Source organism: Moschus berezovskii, chromosome 13, assembly GCF_049115385.1.
Source record: "Moschus berezovskii isolate FMDL1 chromosome 13, NW_MosBer_1.0, whole genome shotgun sequence".
Taxonomy (NCBI): Eukaryota; Metazoa; Chordata; class Mammalia; order Artiodactyla; family Moschidae; genus Moschus; species Moschus berezovskii.
The window spans coordinates 60,851,592-60,869,812 of NC_142472.1; the positions used below are offsets into that span (position 1 = coordinate 60,851,592).

An 18,221-nucleotide genomic window follows, 5' to 3' on the forward strand; every position below is an offset into this window, starting at 1 on the left:
CACCCAGTTTGCCCCACAGCCACCACCCCTCCCTTTAAGCGCGACAGCCGGCCGATTCCTCCCCGGTCCTCCTGCAGCAGAAACGCCCGGCTTTGTGCGGGACGGTCGTGGACTCGGCGTGTGCCGCTCCCTGGAATCGTGGGCTCCGCCGCGGTCCCCGCGCTCGGACCCGGACCAGGCCCGACCTGCTCGCCGCGGTTCCGGCGGTGCGAACGGGTCTCCCCGCGAGGAGCCGCCGCGCGCGAGGGGCCTGGGCCTGAGCGGCCGCAGGGGACCTACCTTTTCATTGCTTTCCCCCTACTGTTAATGTGACTCATTTAAGTGTGTACTGGAGAAGGTGGGTTGGGGGTGAGGAGGGTGCGGGTATGGAAGGGAATATAATGAGCCCTGACTACAGAATAACGAATACAATATTTTTTTCTAAGTCTATATTTTAAGTACAGACTTGAGAGCGAAGAATGTCCCCGCTCTACGGGGAATCTTAAAGGGGCAGTTAAGTAACCCCCTCCCCCTTTGAATTAATATTCTAATACGTGAGATTTTTAATTTTCGATTTTAACTCAAATGGAAGGCTTTCGAAGTAAGCACCTTAGTAGGCACACTTTCTAAAAATCTCTTTACTGAAGCTTAGTTTCTCTAGTCCCCAAAGTTGAGAAAAACGGCACTTTGCAGATGCTCTTCTGAGAATCGTTTTGTTCAGTCGTCTTACAGTTTCATAATGATTGGCTTATTCCAGGTGAGAAAAAATCACTGCTACAATTTTCCTGCTTTTCTACATAAACAATGTACTTAACGTCCGCGTTTTGCGAGTATATCGATGTGCTGTGCGCTTGGGGATACCTTCCTGCAAGATGCAAACCCGTTAGTGCAGTGGGATTTATATATTAGACCCTGTACCTCTTCACATCCTCCCGCCCATCCGGGGGTGCCGTTGCTGCCCAGTGGACCGACGGGATTTACACGTTGGCTGGTCTTTGGGGACCGTGCTGACTGCCCAGAGCGTCTCTTCCGAGAGGAAAGCCTGTGCGTGCTCAATGGAAAATCAGGGCCTTAGAGAGTCATTCTGCACTTTTAAGTTGGTTAACGTTAGCGCCCCACTAACCATGTAGGATTTCTAGGCAGAGGTTGCCAAGTTGCTTACTGAGAGTCACTTATTTGATTTTGTGACCTCTTGGGTTTTTATAGAATTATCTCCAGTCTGGTTATAAGGTAATGTGTAACAACTAAGCAGACCTATCTCACATAAAAGGAGCTTGCCGCATAATATAGACACTTTTTTTCAGTGCATGTTTAAGAACTTGAGGTGACCTTCTGGGAGGGAGCAGGCAAGGGGCAAAGAGGCACAGCCTGACTCCTCTGGTGCCCTCTTCTTTCAGGTCCAGTGGTTCTCAGCACTCCTGCCCAGCTCATCGCTCCAGTGGTGGTGGCCAAGGGGACTCTCTCCATCACCACAACTGAAATCTACTTCGAGGTAGATGAGGATGATCCTGCCTTCAAGAAGATCGACACAAAAGTGAGTGAAAATGATTCCGCGTGCAGTACTGGTGGCTTTGTGGCAGGCAGGAAGTGGTTTTCAATTTTGCTTGGTTTTAAATGACAGTGGGGGAGGGGAGCACATTCCCATCCTTCTCATAGAAAATGAAATGAATGAAATAACACTTGCTCTATTTTATGGGATTGGAGAGTATAGTTACCGTCTTAAATTCTGTTCTTACATTTTAAGTCTCTGTGCTAGTGCCTTTGTGTGCACTTGGGCAGATTGGGTAGTGAAGCCAGTTGCTCCCAAGTCCCTGGAGTACAGCGTCTCAGATTCTCTGGGAAAACTGGGAAAGGTCTCATGGAATTTCTTACTAAGGTCACTTTTAATTTCCAAAAATATACATTGAAGTATGAATCAGTTTGTTAAAAAACTTTCTTACTGTTTGTAAGAAAACTATGGAGGGGCATTTAGACATAAATTCATCTCCATTATTACATCCAGTTTTCATCTCCTGAAACAAGAGTGAGTTTATATTGTGAATTTAAGAAGAGAAATCGATTCTCTGAGAAGCGTTGCTTTAAAATGTGTATACATAGTATGTATTGGCGGTCAGATGTTTAAAGATGAGGTCTTCTGTGGTTGTCGTGCCGGACAATATATATTTGGATGATTTGAAATGCATAAATATTTGTTTATTATATTTTATTTTGTAAAACTTAAAACCTGAGTATTCAGCAGCTCTATACCTCTGAAGTTTCTTCTGAAATCAATTCCATTGTTGTTTTAACTTTTATGTTACTGTGCCATTTGTAAACTTTTTTTTCCTGAGGCTATCAATTCAAGAACATAAGTCATGCTAGATAAGCAAGCATCATTTTACAAAAATCTGCCTTTAAAGTATTTTTCAGAGGCAATTGTTCTAAAATAGCAAAAGACAAATGCTCCCAAAGATGCAGAACTTTATTATTTGTGTTTAATTTATATATAGAAGTAAAACATTATAAAATGCTATTTGTGGAATAGCAATTAAAAGTCTCAAATTTACCTTCACCTGAATTAATTAACCAAGGCCCATAGGTGATTAGCCCCTCCCAGACTTGTTGCCTCTTAAAATACTCTGGAGGATAGTCATAGAACTTCTTTTATTTCTAGCTCCAAAAGAATAGAATTTTGAAAATGAGTTTGAATGTAGTGCATTTGATTTTAAATCATTTAAAGTTTGTCTTTATGCTTTTATCATTGGCTTGCTCTATGAAGTAAACAATAATTTTGGATTTCTGATTAATTCATCCTGCCAGTGGAACCCTTACTGCATAAAATAAGGTTTGACATATATTAGGTCAGAAATTACCTTCATTTTATTAGCATAGTTTTCATATACAAATTTCAAAAGTTTTATTAGGACTTTGTCAAGTTCATTTTTCTCAGAGTTTGTCCGATTTTTAACTCAGCAACCATGACTGTCATGACATTATTTCATCCTTATAGTGTCAAAAATTCTACATAAATAATTAACCCAAAAGAGCAGGCTTTCAAAGGTAGACTTAAATTGTTTCTATTGTCGAATGGAAGTCTTATAAGTAAGTCAGAAGCTAACAGTAAGTAGATCACTATATTGTGTAACTATACAAAAAGAGCTTTTTGCCAGTATTTTAAGGTTTTATTTTTAATTATTTCATTAGCATATTTCTCAAAATGTTTAAAATATTCAGTGGTTCAGTTTTCAAATTGAAGCATTACATCTTTTGACAGGAAAACGATTTAAAGTGAGACACAACAAGTTTTATTTTACTTCATTTATTAGCTTCTAATTAAATAAAAACCAGCAACAGAAATTAAAATCTAAATCACAAAAGTAATTATCCAGTGTATTTCAAGTGCATTTTTCAAATATATAATTCAGATATTCAAGCGTTATTATATAAGCTGAATTCAAATTTCTTTGAATATATTTAAATAATATTTCAAGTATATTTATGGAATGTTAGAAATAGAACAAGCAATATATTTGAAACAAAATGTAAACTTTTTAAAGTTCAGACACTTTTAAAGACAGATAAAAGTACCAGGAGGAAATCTAGATTTAAATTATATCTTTGTTAGTGGAAAATGTCTGGAAGTATCCAAAATGCCAATTTAACTTTTGTTCACCAAATCACAAAACACCAACATCCACACTTTCAAAGACAATGTGAGATCACAATATTTGTTACAAATAAAAATATACATTACACTTTCCTTCAGATGGCATATCCAAATCATGTTTACTCACAGCCAAGATTGCTATAATCCTCTGATACTTAGGCAGCGTTCACTGCTGTCTTGCCTTACAGCCAGGCTGTTTTCCGGGTGTTCCTGTGTACTTTTCAAGGGCGATAGGAAATCCTTTGTAAAGAAGTCTTCTAATACTTGTGGGTTTGGGGTGTTCTCCATCTGCTCTCCCTACTTCTTTTCTCCCCTTGGAGGAGTGGGTGAGATGATGCCTTAAGCGGTTGCGTTAGCACTCCTTTTGAAGGAAGAGATTGTTTGCACTGCCGAGTGGAATATTAGATAGGAATCGAACAGGAAGTTTACACTGCATGAGAACTTTTAAGAATGAATAGTATAATCACATTTCGGCTCTCGATTAAAATTGTCCTCTAAAGTTTCTCCAAACTTTTCGGGTTGGTCAGGATCTCCCTCGCCAGTCGCCACGTTTGTTTGGCAGCGTTCTCTAGAGCCGAGTGAGGTTTGCCTTGAAACAGATCTAAGTTCGGTAGGAAGTAGTGAGGACACCGCCGGCACTGCAGGCAGGAGATGAGTTGCAGCAAAATCCCGTTCAGCCTATCACCCAGGCAGGACTCGTCCCAGTCCGACTCCCGGGGATGCTTCTCGCACTCGTAGGAAACCAGAGTCTTCATGTGGTAGTTGTTGAGGGGCTGGCCCGGCAGTTCCAGGTGACGATCCCGCAAGGTTTTGAGGATGGAGAGGCATTTCTTCCTGCAGCCCCCCATCTGCAGTCTGTTCTCCGCTTCCGCGAACTGCAGCACCCAGGCGTCGCTCTCGGCCGAGCTCTGCTTGCCGGCCAAGGAGTGGCACTCCTTGGACAAGAGATTGAACCCTTCCGCTTTGACCTCCGCCACCCGGTTGGGTCCCGGCCAGGGGATGTGGGGAAGTGGCCAGTGGGCAGCACTCCTGGGCCAGATCCCGGTGCATTTAAAAGCCGGGGTGATCTGCACCACGTACCTGTCTCGGATCCTCAGTTTCACTTCGCTGGTGTCCGCCACCATCTTTACCACATCCCTGTAGCTACACTTGTCTACCGCCTGAGCCACCAGCGTCTGAAACCTGGACCGGATTTTGCGCGCCGAGAGGTAGCCAGAGGCAGTGATGAATTCCACCCAGAGGGACATGCTCCTCTTGCGGCCGTCGCTCAACTTGAGCACGGCGCAGCCGGGCAGCGAGCCGTCGTCCACAAAGTTGAACACCCCCATCTGGTTAAGGTAAAGCACCACTTCGAATTCGGTGGGGGAGATGACCTCGAGGCCCTCGTAGCGATTGTCCATCTCGTTGAGAGAGCTGATAAACCGGGGCTCCTGCACCTCCACCTCCTTCAGGACGTCGGAAACTACTTTGCAGACTTCCCGGATAGTTTTGGCAATGGCAGCTTTCCTGGCTTGGCATTTTTCGTTGTAGTATTTATTCAGATGGTAAACCAGCTTGGCCTGGGCCGCTATCATGTTGGGGCAGAGATCCGGGTTGTACACCGGAGTCTCGCAGTAAGCTGTGGGATCCAACGCGGCTGCTAGAGCTGGAGCCAACTTCGGTGGAGAAACGGGCCGCGGCGCTCGGAATTGTATCTGTAGCGTCTCTCCCAAGTACGGCGGCGGCCGGGGAATCCCTCGCGCAGTTCTCCCCTGCCTTTTATCTTTGAGCCCAGGCGGCCTTAAAGTGAAAGGTTGTTCTCCCCCCCACCCCTCCTCTCTCTCTCTCTCCGTCTCTCTTCCTCTTTTAAAGAATCCTTCCTTGTGTGAGAGAAACGCGTGCAGAGATGACCTTCTCAGTTATAAAAACAAAAGTTGCGGCGAGACCCAGCAAAGCTCTTCCAGTAGTCAAAATAATCAACCCTTTCCGTATTTATTTACGCTTGCCCGTGATCATGGTGTGTGCCGGGCTGTGAATCGGATGGAGGAAAAGTGTGCTGAGTGTGCGTCGGGGGTGAGTGTGCGTCTGTGTATATGTCAGAAGAAGCTGCTGTTGGTTTGTCTTAAGAGCCCAGATGCACTCGTGTGGAAATTATAAAGGCAGGGCCAGGCAGGCTGGCGGCCAATCGCCACTGGGCTCGTCACGACAGCCTCCGTCAGCTCCAGCCCGGCTAATTAATCCCCCCTCTTGGATATAGGCACACAAACTAAAGGTAGGAGGCTGCTGCTGGGCAGAAAACCACCCAGGCCACCTAGACAGTTTTGGAAATCAGGAGGAATCTCTCAGCTTTGGTATTAATTGAAGCATATTGACGTTTTGAAAAGACTTGGCAAAGTGGTTCTCTTCTGTGCTGAAAAACCCTGCCTGTCTTTTTAACCGACGAAATGCAAATACAGGTGTACTAATGGTCATCCATCAATTGGTGAATTAGATGGGGTTTTCTAAAACAAAAGTCACTAACTTGCATTTCGAGTGAGATAATTAACGCCTGTTAATCCTGGAGGTCTTTTTGAATGCAGGTTGGGAGTTTGCTCTTCAGTGTATATGCAGGCTGGTTTTGGATGGACAGATTCCAGTGTAATTTTCTGGATGTTCCCATATTAGAATGATTTTTTAAAATATTATGCAGTGTTTTACCTATGTTTTTCTCCTCATTTGCAGTTGTTGAAAGGAATCTGAAAATGATTGCTGTCAGATGTTGTCTACTCCAGTTTAAGTTGGGATGTTTAAAAAATGTTTAGTACACCCCTCCCCCCATCTGTAGTCCTCTTTGTACAATTTGGTAGACTTGCCCAACATTATAACCAAGACACTAACTTTTTGTATGCACTGGCAGACATATCTGTGAAATAAAACTTTCTCTGAGATTGAGAGATTATCTTAATGTGAGTTCATAATGAGCTGTGTTTGAATACATGACAGTTCAGGAGAGGTCATGGAGATGAGACCTAGGGGCAGATACCTATCCTGAAAATTTGCAGGTTCGGGCTTTCTGTCTTGTTTACACATGTGTAATTTAGGATATATCTTCTCTCCTAAAGGTCTTTAGTGGTCATCTGATAGTAGATTTCTGATTTTATAATATTGCATTGACTTGATTAAGGGAAATGGTTAAGATTTTTAAAGAAAATTAATTTGCAGTCACCTGGGATTTTAAAATTTACAAAACATTTAAAAAAAACTTTGAAAGAAATTAATATTTTTAAATTGGGGAATCTAAAAAAGGAGGGCAAAATGGATTTATGTAGAGCCTTTTTTTTTCCCCCTGCTGGTACCAACTGTGTGCTTGATGTACAGGAAGTGGAAGAAATACTACTTAGGGGTTCTGTAGTTTTTTTTAAACCTAGGCAGATTTTTAACACCCTACCTTGAATTTAGATGCTGGCCCTTTCAAATTAAGACTATTTCCAGCAAAATCCTATAATTCCTGGAACAGGTTTGTAGGCACTTTCTTTCAGAGCCACTTTTAACAAGATCTTGTTCAGGGCTCCCACTTTCTACTCAAGCGTTTGAATTTTTTTTTTTTTCCCTTTCTTCTTCGCACAGGTACAGCATCATACTTTTTTGTTATCCAAGGGTGGTAGATTCCGATTTAGCTTAAAATAGTATATTAGATTCGGGGCCCACGGCATCCACCTACTCTGTTCCCCGAGAACCTTGCACCCCCTTAGGAGCAGGGATTGGGCATAACCGCCAGCCCCTCCCTACTTTGGCAGCGATGCGGGTGAACGCACTGCTACCTTTTGGCAGTTGGAAGAGAAGGAAGAGGAGGCAAGTCACCGCCGGGGAACCTGCGGCCACGATGATGAAGATGTGCCGGTGGTCTCTGGGGGAAGCCACCTCTGTCCTCACCCAGTGCAGGTCCCGCGTGCTCCCTGCTGGTCCCGCGGCCCTACGCTCCCTGACCATCCTTCTTTCCTCTATCTGCTCCATGTCCCATAGGTTTTGTGTGTGCGCGCTTATGTGGTATGTTAAAACCTTACTAAGTAAGGGTCCCGGGTTTCTCCACGTCTGCTGCAGGCCAAGTGCTCTGCCCACGCGCCCCGCCGCCGCCCGGGCGCACGTGTGGTCGCGGCCGAGCCCGCGCTTTCTGGTCCCGGGTCGCAGGGCCCCAGCGCCCAGCGCGCTCTCCCTTGGGTTCAGGTCAGAGTGGCCCTTGTTTTCTTGGGCCACCTGCGCATGCCCCCAGTTGTCGAAGACGTCAGGCAGCCTGGGATGCGGAGGCCCCGAGGCCGTTCGGGGTCCGCGGCGGCGGGAGTCCGGGTGGGTCGGACTCGAAGGATTCGAGGCGCGCCGGGCGGCAGCGCTGGAGCCAGGCGCGCAGGTGGCGCATATTCGGGGCTCACTGTGCGGCTTAATTGGGTTAAAGCGGAGCTAAACGCCAAAGCACTTTGTGCAAACTAATTGGTGTAAGCAAGGCCTTTTCACTAACGATTTGCACTTTGAAGAAGAAAAATGGATGGTGAGAAAAGGACTAAGAAACTCGTTAGTCCTAGAGTGTTCCCGGGAAGTGAAGTCTTTGGGCTTCAAGGACCCTGGGACCGTGTTTTCTGAGCTGCATCCTTCAGCACCCTTCACGCTGGGAGCTGACAGTGATTTACATAACATAGGATTCACCCACCCGCTCTCATCACCGTGGGTGAACTGGGCGCCCTAGAATAATACTCCCGCGCAAGTACTGCTTGTTGCTGCAACACCGTGATTTTATGTTACACTGAACACGTGAAATGAATTGCCTTCTGTAGCTGATCCTTCCAGTGATCTCAGACACCTCTCATTGTTGAAGGGAAAATTAAACTATTCTGAGGAGTGTGCTTTCTATCCACCTCCCCTTTTTTTAATTGAAATGACCTATGGAGAGGAACTTAAAATATATAGTACGCTTTTGTGTAATTCTGCTGATTGTCAGCTAGGCGTTGGAGATAGATCTGTTTTGTGGGAGCGACGTATTTAACAATTTTAAAGTAATTTTTATAAAATATTATTTGACCTATGGAACTAGTTATTTTATATGGTTGTGCAATGCACGGAAATAGCTTAAAATCAATTTTATTTACTTGTGAAAAGTTCATAAAACAGCTCTAATGACACCAGTCTGTCTTGTATAATTTTTTTTTACTATAAACATAATCATAGTAGTTAGAATGAAAGCTTGTGTGTGTCCAGTGCTTCAGGATATAAATTCTTAATTGTTTTCATTGATATACTGTGCAGACATCTTTGACAAGAGCTAATAATAGAATGATAATTGAAGAAAACTGAGCTAATTGAAGAAAAGAACCCAAGAATCTCAGGATTTAATGACTGTTTGAGATGCTCATATTTGAATGGTATTTGGGATTTTAAGGTCTAACCAACTTGACTTTTCCATTTCAGTTAGTTCACTAGGTGGCTTTGATTTAAAATGTTCTATTATTTTTTAAAAAATGGAGAAAATCACAAGCACACCATTATCAAAAATTGTAAGACTGCTAATGAATATAAACTAAATATTGTGATTCTTACCACTTGCAAGCATTCAAAATAACAATGGCGAAATAGCTTTTTTCTGAAGTGGTATTTCCTAGGTAACTTATTCTTCCTTCTGTAAACCTACATAACTTATATGGGACACACAAAAGAATGGGCAAAGAGACATCCCATTAGATTAAAGAAAAACTATTATGTTGAGAAACATAATATGTAGGAATGCAGGGTTTCTGTTTTTTTTTAAAGTCCTAATTTAAATATGAATTACATGTTCATAAATTTAAGCAATTGTGACCTTTCATCTGGAAAAATGTATCTGTTAGTTAAAGGATATGCACACACATGTTAAATGCACAGATACTGTTCTGTTTTTTCATTATCTGCTGGCTGCTATTCTACTCACAAGTATTCATGAATAAAGTTCTATTTTTTTAATATGTGCTTATTACACTGGGGAGATAAAAAGAACATGAAGTTGAGTTTATTAAATTATTTATCCCTACTGCTGGAGTGGTTTTGAAGGCTCATTGTACACATCTGATTTCTTCCCCTGCCCCCACCCCCCCCACCCTGGAACCCACCTCCTCTTTTTTTAAAATGCACCTAGGCTATTTCATCTGTTTCATTCTGCCAGATCCAATATATTTCTTTTTTTACACTGGAGAAATTAAAGACAGATATTTGTGCAGGGTTTTCTTTATGTGTCACATTAAATAAAAATAGAGGGAGTTTTTCTGGTGATGTAACTTGATGGTGCATCTATACCTTTCTTTCTATTGTGACTCCCTGTATAAGAATACTTGAAACAAAATAGCTTGAAAGCTTCAAAAGTTTCAGTGAGTTCTTAAAATAATTATTTCATATTTTAATATCGTCTATGGCAAAGGAGAGCAGAGAATTGAGATCATTGTTGGCACAATTTAGACCCTATTTTATTTCTTTAACCAGAGTATCCTGATAATTGTGGTAACGTTTAAAAATTATTTTCTTAATTCTTCACTTGAATATTCTAGACTGTTGCCTCAGTTTTCCTCATCCCCCTAGTACGTGATCATGTAGTCACAATGGTAGCAGGGAGTACTCTTTTTTTTTTCTTCTACTTTGTTGCTTAGAAAATTTGTTCTTGGTCTTAATAAGTGTTGAAAGGAAAGTAATTTTGAGATTAAAAATAGAAGTTGGAAGTTTACTTTACCAGAATCATCACCACTGCTGCTGCTGCTGCTAAGTCACTTCAGTCGTGTCCGACTCTGTGGTCATCACCACTGCTAGATTTGCAGATTTGAATGATTATGGATAACTCTGGCCAAAACCTTTCTTTTGGTAGAAGAAGTAAATTTAAGCCTTGATTATTCAGATCATGGTCTGTTTCCTCACTTATTTTGAATGTAGACACAGAGATGCAGGATATTTTAAGTTGTATCTGTAAACTGACAAATTTAAGGAGCAGAGTTATCAGCCAAAAGATTTTCTTATGGTTCACAATGAATTGTGATCTCTGTTTGCAAACATTTAAGGGTAGTGAGGTTAATTGATCGTTTATTGATGAGTATTATGGAGTATTCCAACATTCCAGTTCCCCATTGACCCTTTAGAAAGTCACCATTATCTTTATAAACTGTAAAATTTAAATTCATTTTACTAGATTTCAACTTATGTTTTTAATTTGGATATTGTAAACATATAGTGACATAAATGGACTCATGTGATTCTTCTCCATTTGAATATATGAAAATTAGGTATTCCTTAAACCATCACTAACATGGATTTATAGACATTTGTGCATATGACTGTATCCTTAGTACTCTCAGTACAGTACAGTTTTATTGCACTTAGAGAAAACAATGGAATCAGATGTGATTAGCGTCTGTTAATCTGTCCATCTGTAGTGGGTCATCCAGGATTGCATAGCTCTCATTACTGTTCCAGACTGTATGTGATTAGCCACTGAAAACATTCTATGTAACCTTGAGACTAGAATACAGAATGTAGAAAATCAACCTACAGCGACTGCCTGTCTGAAGTAACATTTTCTATTACTAATTTACAATTTTAGAGCTTATTTCTTAATTAGCAAAGCAGTTCTTCTAAACTAGGATTTTTTGTTTTTAATGATCAGTAACTGGAGTAATAATTTTAAAAAATAATTACATTAATAAGACGTATTACCTTTTGTCATATGTATCCAATAAAATAAATACTTTATAGCAAAAAAAAGGAAATCAATTTTTGAATAGCAATTTCTTGGATAACTTTATATACTGATACAGATTATAACCATTTTCTGAGAGTAGAGCACCTAAATAATATTTAATTTCCACTCCTGTATAATTGCTTTCATGATTATCTACACTATTACTATTATTTTAGTATTTTCATGAAATCACAATTTTTCCATATGATTTGTCAAAAATGTCAAGTCAAAAGTACTAAGTTGTTACTATTTTTTAATCTCAATATGTTTGTTTTATCTAAACATCTAGATCAAATAAAAAACATGAAGAGCATAAAGAGTTTGTTAGACATCGTGTCTCTGATAAAAACTTGTGAACCTACTAGAAAAAGTTACAGCATTATTATTTTATTTCTATAGGAAATCATTTTTATTATGAAAGTCAGATTTATTATGTATATTTTGCATACATACTGTTCTAGTCTATGCTTTTTCAATATGAATGTTCCAGTCTATGAGTTCTGACAAATGTATAGACTTGTATAACATCTGGCACATAGAACATTTCCATGGACACAAGAAGTTGTCTCATGCCCTTAATTTTTTTTTATTCATAAATTTTATGATTCATTTATAAGTATCTGGGTGTTTTAGTTTTATATCAAAGAACATTAGACTATAAACACCTTTCGTTATTTCCCTAGAACTTATTATCTTAATCATGATTCTATTTTAAGACCAGTTTTAATCAGAAAGCTGCAAAATAGACGCAAAATATAAAATGCTATTTCAGATACACAGGCAATAGGTTAACAGTTTTTATTTTACATGAAAGTTTTTTAATTTTACTATGTGACATTAAATGGTTAGTAAGTGATTCATTTTCAGAGGTACTGGTAATAGGTGTTATGCTCACATGAATATATATGTGATCTAGGAGTATAGTTTACAGTTTACACATCAAAATGCGTATTAAGTTCCTTATGTAAGTTAGCAATATTTGTAACATTACTAGCTTTATGTCTTTGGAGAAATAAATCTCTCAGCATTTGCATTGTGTATTACCTTACGTTTTCAGTAAATTAATCCTCCCTTGATGGTGGGGGATGATGCCAAAGAGTTTATTAGAGCTAATATTAATTAATATATATATATTCTTGGAACATATGCTTTGAATCCTAATTTTGTATAAATATACATTGTCATTTAAATTTAAATAGTTATAAATATTCCAAACAAAGAATTCTTAAATTGTAATAGTACCAACATCTTCATTGATAATTATGCCCTCTCAAGTATTTTGCTCTTTTACAACTTGGAATAGTATAACTAGTCTTCTCTTTCTACCCCCAAGATATAAAATTATTTAAATGGTTTCTGTTTTCTATTTTAATTTGGCAATTATAATAGGAATTTTAATGTTATGCATGCTTACAGGCCTATTAAGAAAGAAGTTATTGCTTTCTTAATAATCTTCAACCATTTTTAGGAAGTACGCTCTTTTTATGGTTTGCAAAATAGCCTATGCATGCAGGCTGTATGTACACACACACATACACACACACAGTGTTTCAGATAGTAAAAGGTTGAATTGGCTTCTATACATTTTTATGTTAACCTGTTAAAAGGAAACAGCCACTAAATATAGGATTCTTGTCACCACCAGGATTTAATGTCACATCCTCAAGATTATTCTGTAATAACCCTTATAGTTTTCAATAATACCGTAGGAGATTGCAGCTAAATGGATTTTTAAAGTAATAATAACTAAAGGATCCAACAGTATTTATACAGTCATATATACTCTGGCAGTTTTGAATGTCATATGCTTTTAATTGTGAAATTGAGAAGTTTAAACATTGCTAGTCATCCTGTCCATATAAATAAAAATATATTGCTCAGTCCCTCACATACATCATCTGCATGTGTATACAGAAAAACGCCTTCACTTACTTAAAACTGTTTTCACTTTTTTTCAACAGTCCAAGGTCACCTTTTTTTTTTTTTTTTGCAACATGAACCTGTATTTGATAAACGAATAACTCACTGGGAGGAAAAATGTGGGGGTTTTAATTTGGGGGTTTAGGGTTTTCTTGTTGTTGTTTTTGTTGTTGGTTTGTCTTCCCCTTTTACTAGCAAATTCAGTTCTTCATTTGTTTTGCTCTCCACGCTGCATTACCACAGTTTTCCCCTGTGTGCATCTGCCAGTGTACAATTTAGCCACGGGCATCTGTAGACCTTGTGGTGATCAGTATTGCAGGCAAAAGCCATATGTGTTTAAATAAAAAAAAAAATCTCTTTATTTCATTTGCTGTTTTAACTGGATGGATAACTTTTGTGCCTCAAGACAGAAGAAGAAAAAATACAGAAATAATTAATTGCCTCTATTCTTGAGGCAGTTTCATTTCCCCCTCCAATATGGAATGCTTGTCAGCTTTCCTGATAAATGACTGCATGTATTTGCATAGATTTTACATTAACACAAAAATTAGTTTTATTTGTAGAAAACTAGTTTACATAATAATATAAAACCTAGTGTTATTGATTATGTTTCCAAGCATTGATGATTTTTTTTAAAGGGATTGTAACCTTCTTATTTTTCAAAGATCTGATCAACCTATTTCTTAATATAAACTTTGTTTTGCTTTGTATGTGTTACACTGTATGAAGCAAACATGCTTATAAACTGTTAAAATTTGAAAACTATTTTCTAGGTATATTAACCACAACTGTTTCAGACCTGTGGCTAGTAGCACTCATTTGGTAAGAAGATTCTTATTTTAAACTTTTCCGGAGGAATATTTTAAAATATGTTTTATCAACTGTACATACCTCCAACAGTTGGAGGATTTCATCTGTGCAAATGATTTTATATTTGTTTTATAATATATATTTTATATATGTTTTCATATTCATATTATCAAAAGGTTGTGTATTATATTGAGTGTGTATACTTGAGCTCACTCCTAAGACATTATGCATTGTTTACAACCAAATTTAAAACACATCTGAGAAGTATCCTATCTTCAGTCTGTTTCCTTAAATATACTTAATCAATTGATCACCTTAATCTAGCCTTAAAAAAAAAACCACTCTGCTGGAGCTATTTGGGTGCTGAAAACAATTCTCCCCCTCTAAGTGGCAGGCAGTAGATGTTTATTCATCCTGTAATCTGGCATCTTGTTGTCTAGAGGCAACCTGCTAATTATGTGCTATCATTGTATTATCCATGTTATGGAAAATCCAAATATGTTCACTGTTGTTAGTTACATCACAAAGCTTTTCATAAAATATACTTGATCCTCAAGAAACCTGCTACACTTAATGGCAATCTAAACCAAGAGTGTCTCTGCCACCCCTTGATTCTGGGACACCCTGGGTGCCAGCTGTCACAGCTCAGCTAATGATGACAAATGCCCCTCTCTATGCAGATTGCAGAGCTTGCAGGCTTCCGTGAAAGGCAACCAGATTACCTTTCTTCAGAGAGTAACTTAACCTTTTAAACTCATGTCAGAATGAAATTATCAGCTGGGATAGTTTCAATATCTGTATCTTTAAAACTAAAAAGAGCATTATCAAATTATACGAGTTCACTTTTTAGGAAAATGTTCCAAATTTTAAATAATTTATGTTGCTTTACCCTTGAATGGCTTTGATATTCTTAAATCAGCAAGTCACTTCACAACCACACCAGAGCGTCAAACCTGAATATAACTCAGGTAGTGTGAATTATTGACACAATTATCCAGAATGTTTGGACCAGAAAATAGGCTAGTGAAATTTCAGGGGAAAATTTTTGTTTTCCTTTTTTTCACCTGCATGGTAAAGCCTCTGTTCTCCTGTTATATGTACATGCCCAGCCCATTGCAGATAAATGATATATTATTTTTCTAAATTTCTATGGATTATTACAAAATGACATAGAGAATATTTGTTACTGATGATTGTTTTCTCTGTTTTCAAACTTGATCCTTTCTTCTAAGTTGCTGATTTGTGCTACAGAAATTTGTTACAATGCATCTACTACATGCTGAAAACATTAATGAATACCATTAAGTATAATGTAGTGCAGGGGGTAAGTTGCCTGTTAAATGCAATAATACTTTACAGTTGCAACATTCTTTTCAATTTATAAAAGACTTTTGTATGCATTTATTCACCTGATACTTAAAATAATTCAGTGATTTGAGAGATGGGTGATAAGGACTAGGGACTACTACTTAATGAATGTTTAATTTCCTTTAATCTTAACAACAAGTATTAGTTCCCATTTACAAATAAAGCGACTGGGGTTTAGAAAAATTAAGTGTCTTATCAAGGGTTATAAAAGTAATTGTAGGACTAGGTCTGTCTGATTGCGACTGCTCTTGGCATTACAGTATCTAGACTGTATATTGTATATGTGTGTGTGTGTGTGTGTGTGTGTATATCCTTCCCAGGTGGCATTAGGGGTAAAGAATCAGTCTGCCAATACAGGAGGCTCAAGACATGGGTTCAATCCCTGCGTTGGGAAGATCCCCTGGAGTAGAAAATGGCAACCCACTATAGTATTCTTGCCTGGGAAATCCCATGGACAGAGGAGCCTGGCAGGCAACAATAGGGTTGCACAGAGTCGGACATGACTGAAGCAACTTAGCACTTAGCATATATATGTGTGTGTGTGTGTGTGTGTATATGTAACTGTGGTGTTGGAGAAGACTCTTGAGAGTCCCTTGGACTGCAAGGAGATCCAACCAGTCCATTCTAAAGGAGATCAGTCCTGGGTGTTCATTGGAAGGACTGATGCTAAAGCTGAAAGCTGAAACTCCAGTACTTTGGCCACCTCATGCGAAGAGCTGACTCACTGGAAAAGACTCTGATGCTGGGAGGGATTGTGGGTAGGAGGAGAAGGAGATGACAGAGAATGAGATGGCTGGATGGCATCACCAACTCGATGGACATGAGTTTGAGTGAACTCCGGGAGTTGGTGATGGACAGGGAGGCCTGGCATGCTCTGATTCATGGGGTCACAAAGAGTCGGACACGACTGAGTGACTGAACTGACTGAACTGATGCATGCATGAATACATACATGTATGTCCTATCTATCGGAGAAGGCAATGGCACCCCACTCCACTACTCTTGCCTAGAAAATCTCATGGATGGAGGAGCCTGGAGGGCTGCAGTCCATGGGGTCGCTAAGAGTTGGACAGGACTGAGCGACTTCACTTTCACTTTTCACTGAGCAACTTCACTTTCAGTTTTCACTTTCATGCACTGGAGAAGGAAATGGCAACTCACTCCAGTGTTCTTGCCTGGAGAATCCCAGGGACCGGGGAGCCTGGTGGGCTGCCATCTATGGGGTCGCACAGAGTCGGACACGACTGAAGTGACTTAGCAGCAGCAGCATGTCCTATCTATACCCAGAGATAATGTTAGCATCCTAAGGGAGATCAGTCCTGAGTGTTCATTGGAAGGACTGATGTTGAAGCTGAAACTCCAGTACTTTGGCCACCTGATGAGAAGGGCTGACTCAGTTGAAAAGACCTTGATGCTGGGAAAGATTGAGGGCAGAAGGAGAAGGGGACAACAGAGGATGAGATGGTTGGATGGCATCATCAACTCAATGGACAAGAGTTCGGGTAAACTCTGGGAGCTGGTGATGGACAGGGAAGCCTGGCATGCTGTGGTCCATGGGATCGCAAAGCGTCAGACACAACTGAGCGACTGAACTGAATTGAACTAGGATAGCATCACCAACTTAATGGACGTGAACTTGAGCAAACTCCAGGAGATGGTGGATGACAGAGGAACCTGGAGTGGTGTTGTCCATGGGGTCGAAGAAAAGTCAGACATGACTTAGTGACTGAACAACAACAGCAATAAGGATGTCAGGGGCTTCCCAGGTGGCTCAGTTGTAAAGAATCCTCCTGCCAATGCAGGAAGCGCAGGTTCAGGCCCAGGGTCAGGAAGATCCTCTGGAGAAGGAATTGGCAACCCACTCCAGTGTTCTTTCCTGGGAAATCCCAGGGACAGAGGAGCCTGATGGGCTACAGTCCATGGGTCACAAGAGTTGGACTCAACTTAGCACTAAACAACAGCTAGGATGTAAGTGTTATTCTGAAGAGAAACTGCAGACTTACATTTACATTAAGAATATGATTGATGAATTTTAAAGATTATATTCTTTTTAGGAGGTTTTTAATTAAGTTAATATTGAGACACTTTTTATGTTACAGATTTCCATTTTATGATATTATATCAATCTATTCCATAGGGAGAAACTATTTAGGAAATATACATAGACTATCTAATAAATATCAAATTGGACTAATTCACATAAGAACCACTTCATTGTCCAACCTAAGTTTAATGGGATATACCTTTATTAAAATGACGAGGAGAAATAAGTCTTCCACAATTACTTAAGTACAGTATCTGTATACTATTTTTATACATATGGTTTTACTCTGTGACATCAATGAGTTATATAAGCCACAATATTGTACATCTTTCAGTTCAAGGCACATTGAAAACTCCTTTTATCATGAATTTAAATGTAGTTATTTCCAAGAAAGCTATCTGAATACAAGACTGTTTTTATTCCTCAATAAAAGCTTTTCTTTAGTACAGATACTACAGGATTTTTATCAGTGATATATCTGATGTTATAAATGGTCTGTCTGTATTTTAGTTATAGAATCACTTATAGTTACTAGTCAATATTAATGCTTAATACATTGTATTCCACTGTATATAAGAACTATATACACTAGTATATAGTAAATTTTAAATTTTAGAGTGATCATTTTATTAAAATGTACCAAGCAACAACAACTAAGATTTAAGGGGCTTGCATGGTGGCTCAGACATGGCATTGCAGTAAAGAATCTGTGTGCAATGCAGGAGACCTGAGTTCAGTCCCTGGGTTGGGAAGCT

At 39.4% G+C, this 18,221-nt stretch overlaps 2 protein-coding genes across 3 annotated transcripts in view; one reads left to right on the forward strand and one right to left on the reverse strand.

Annotated features, from left to right (window-relative positions):
• NBEA (neurobeachin) overlaps window positions 1-18,221 on the forward strand; it is a 671,823-nt gene that overhangs the window by 436,479 nt on the left and 217,123 nt on the right. For both annotated transcript variants that reach the window (XM_088842722.1, XM_088842723.1), the window contains exon 41: window positions 1,377-1,513. In XM_088842722.1, the coding sequence (XP_088698848.1) occupies window positions 1,377-1,513 (137 nt within the window). The remainder of the gene's footprint in view (window positions 1-1,376; window positions 1,514-18,221) is intronic.
• Window positions 3,725-5,708, reverse strand: MAB21L1 (mab-21 like 1). Its single transcript, XM_055426255.2, has one exon. The coding sequence runs from the start codon at window positions 5,197-5,199 to the stop codon at window positions 4,120-4,122; it is 1,080 nt and encodes a 359-aa protein (XP_055282230.1). The 5' UTR covers window positions 5,200-5,708; the 3' UTR covers window positions 3,725-4,119.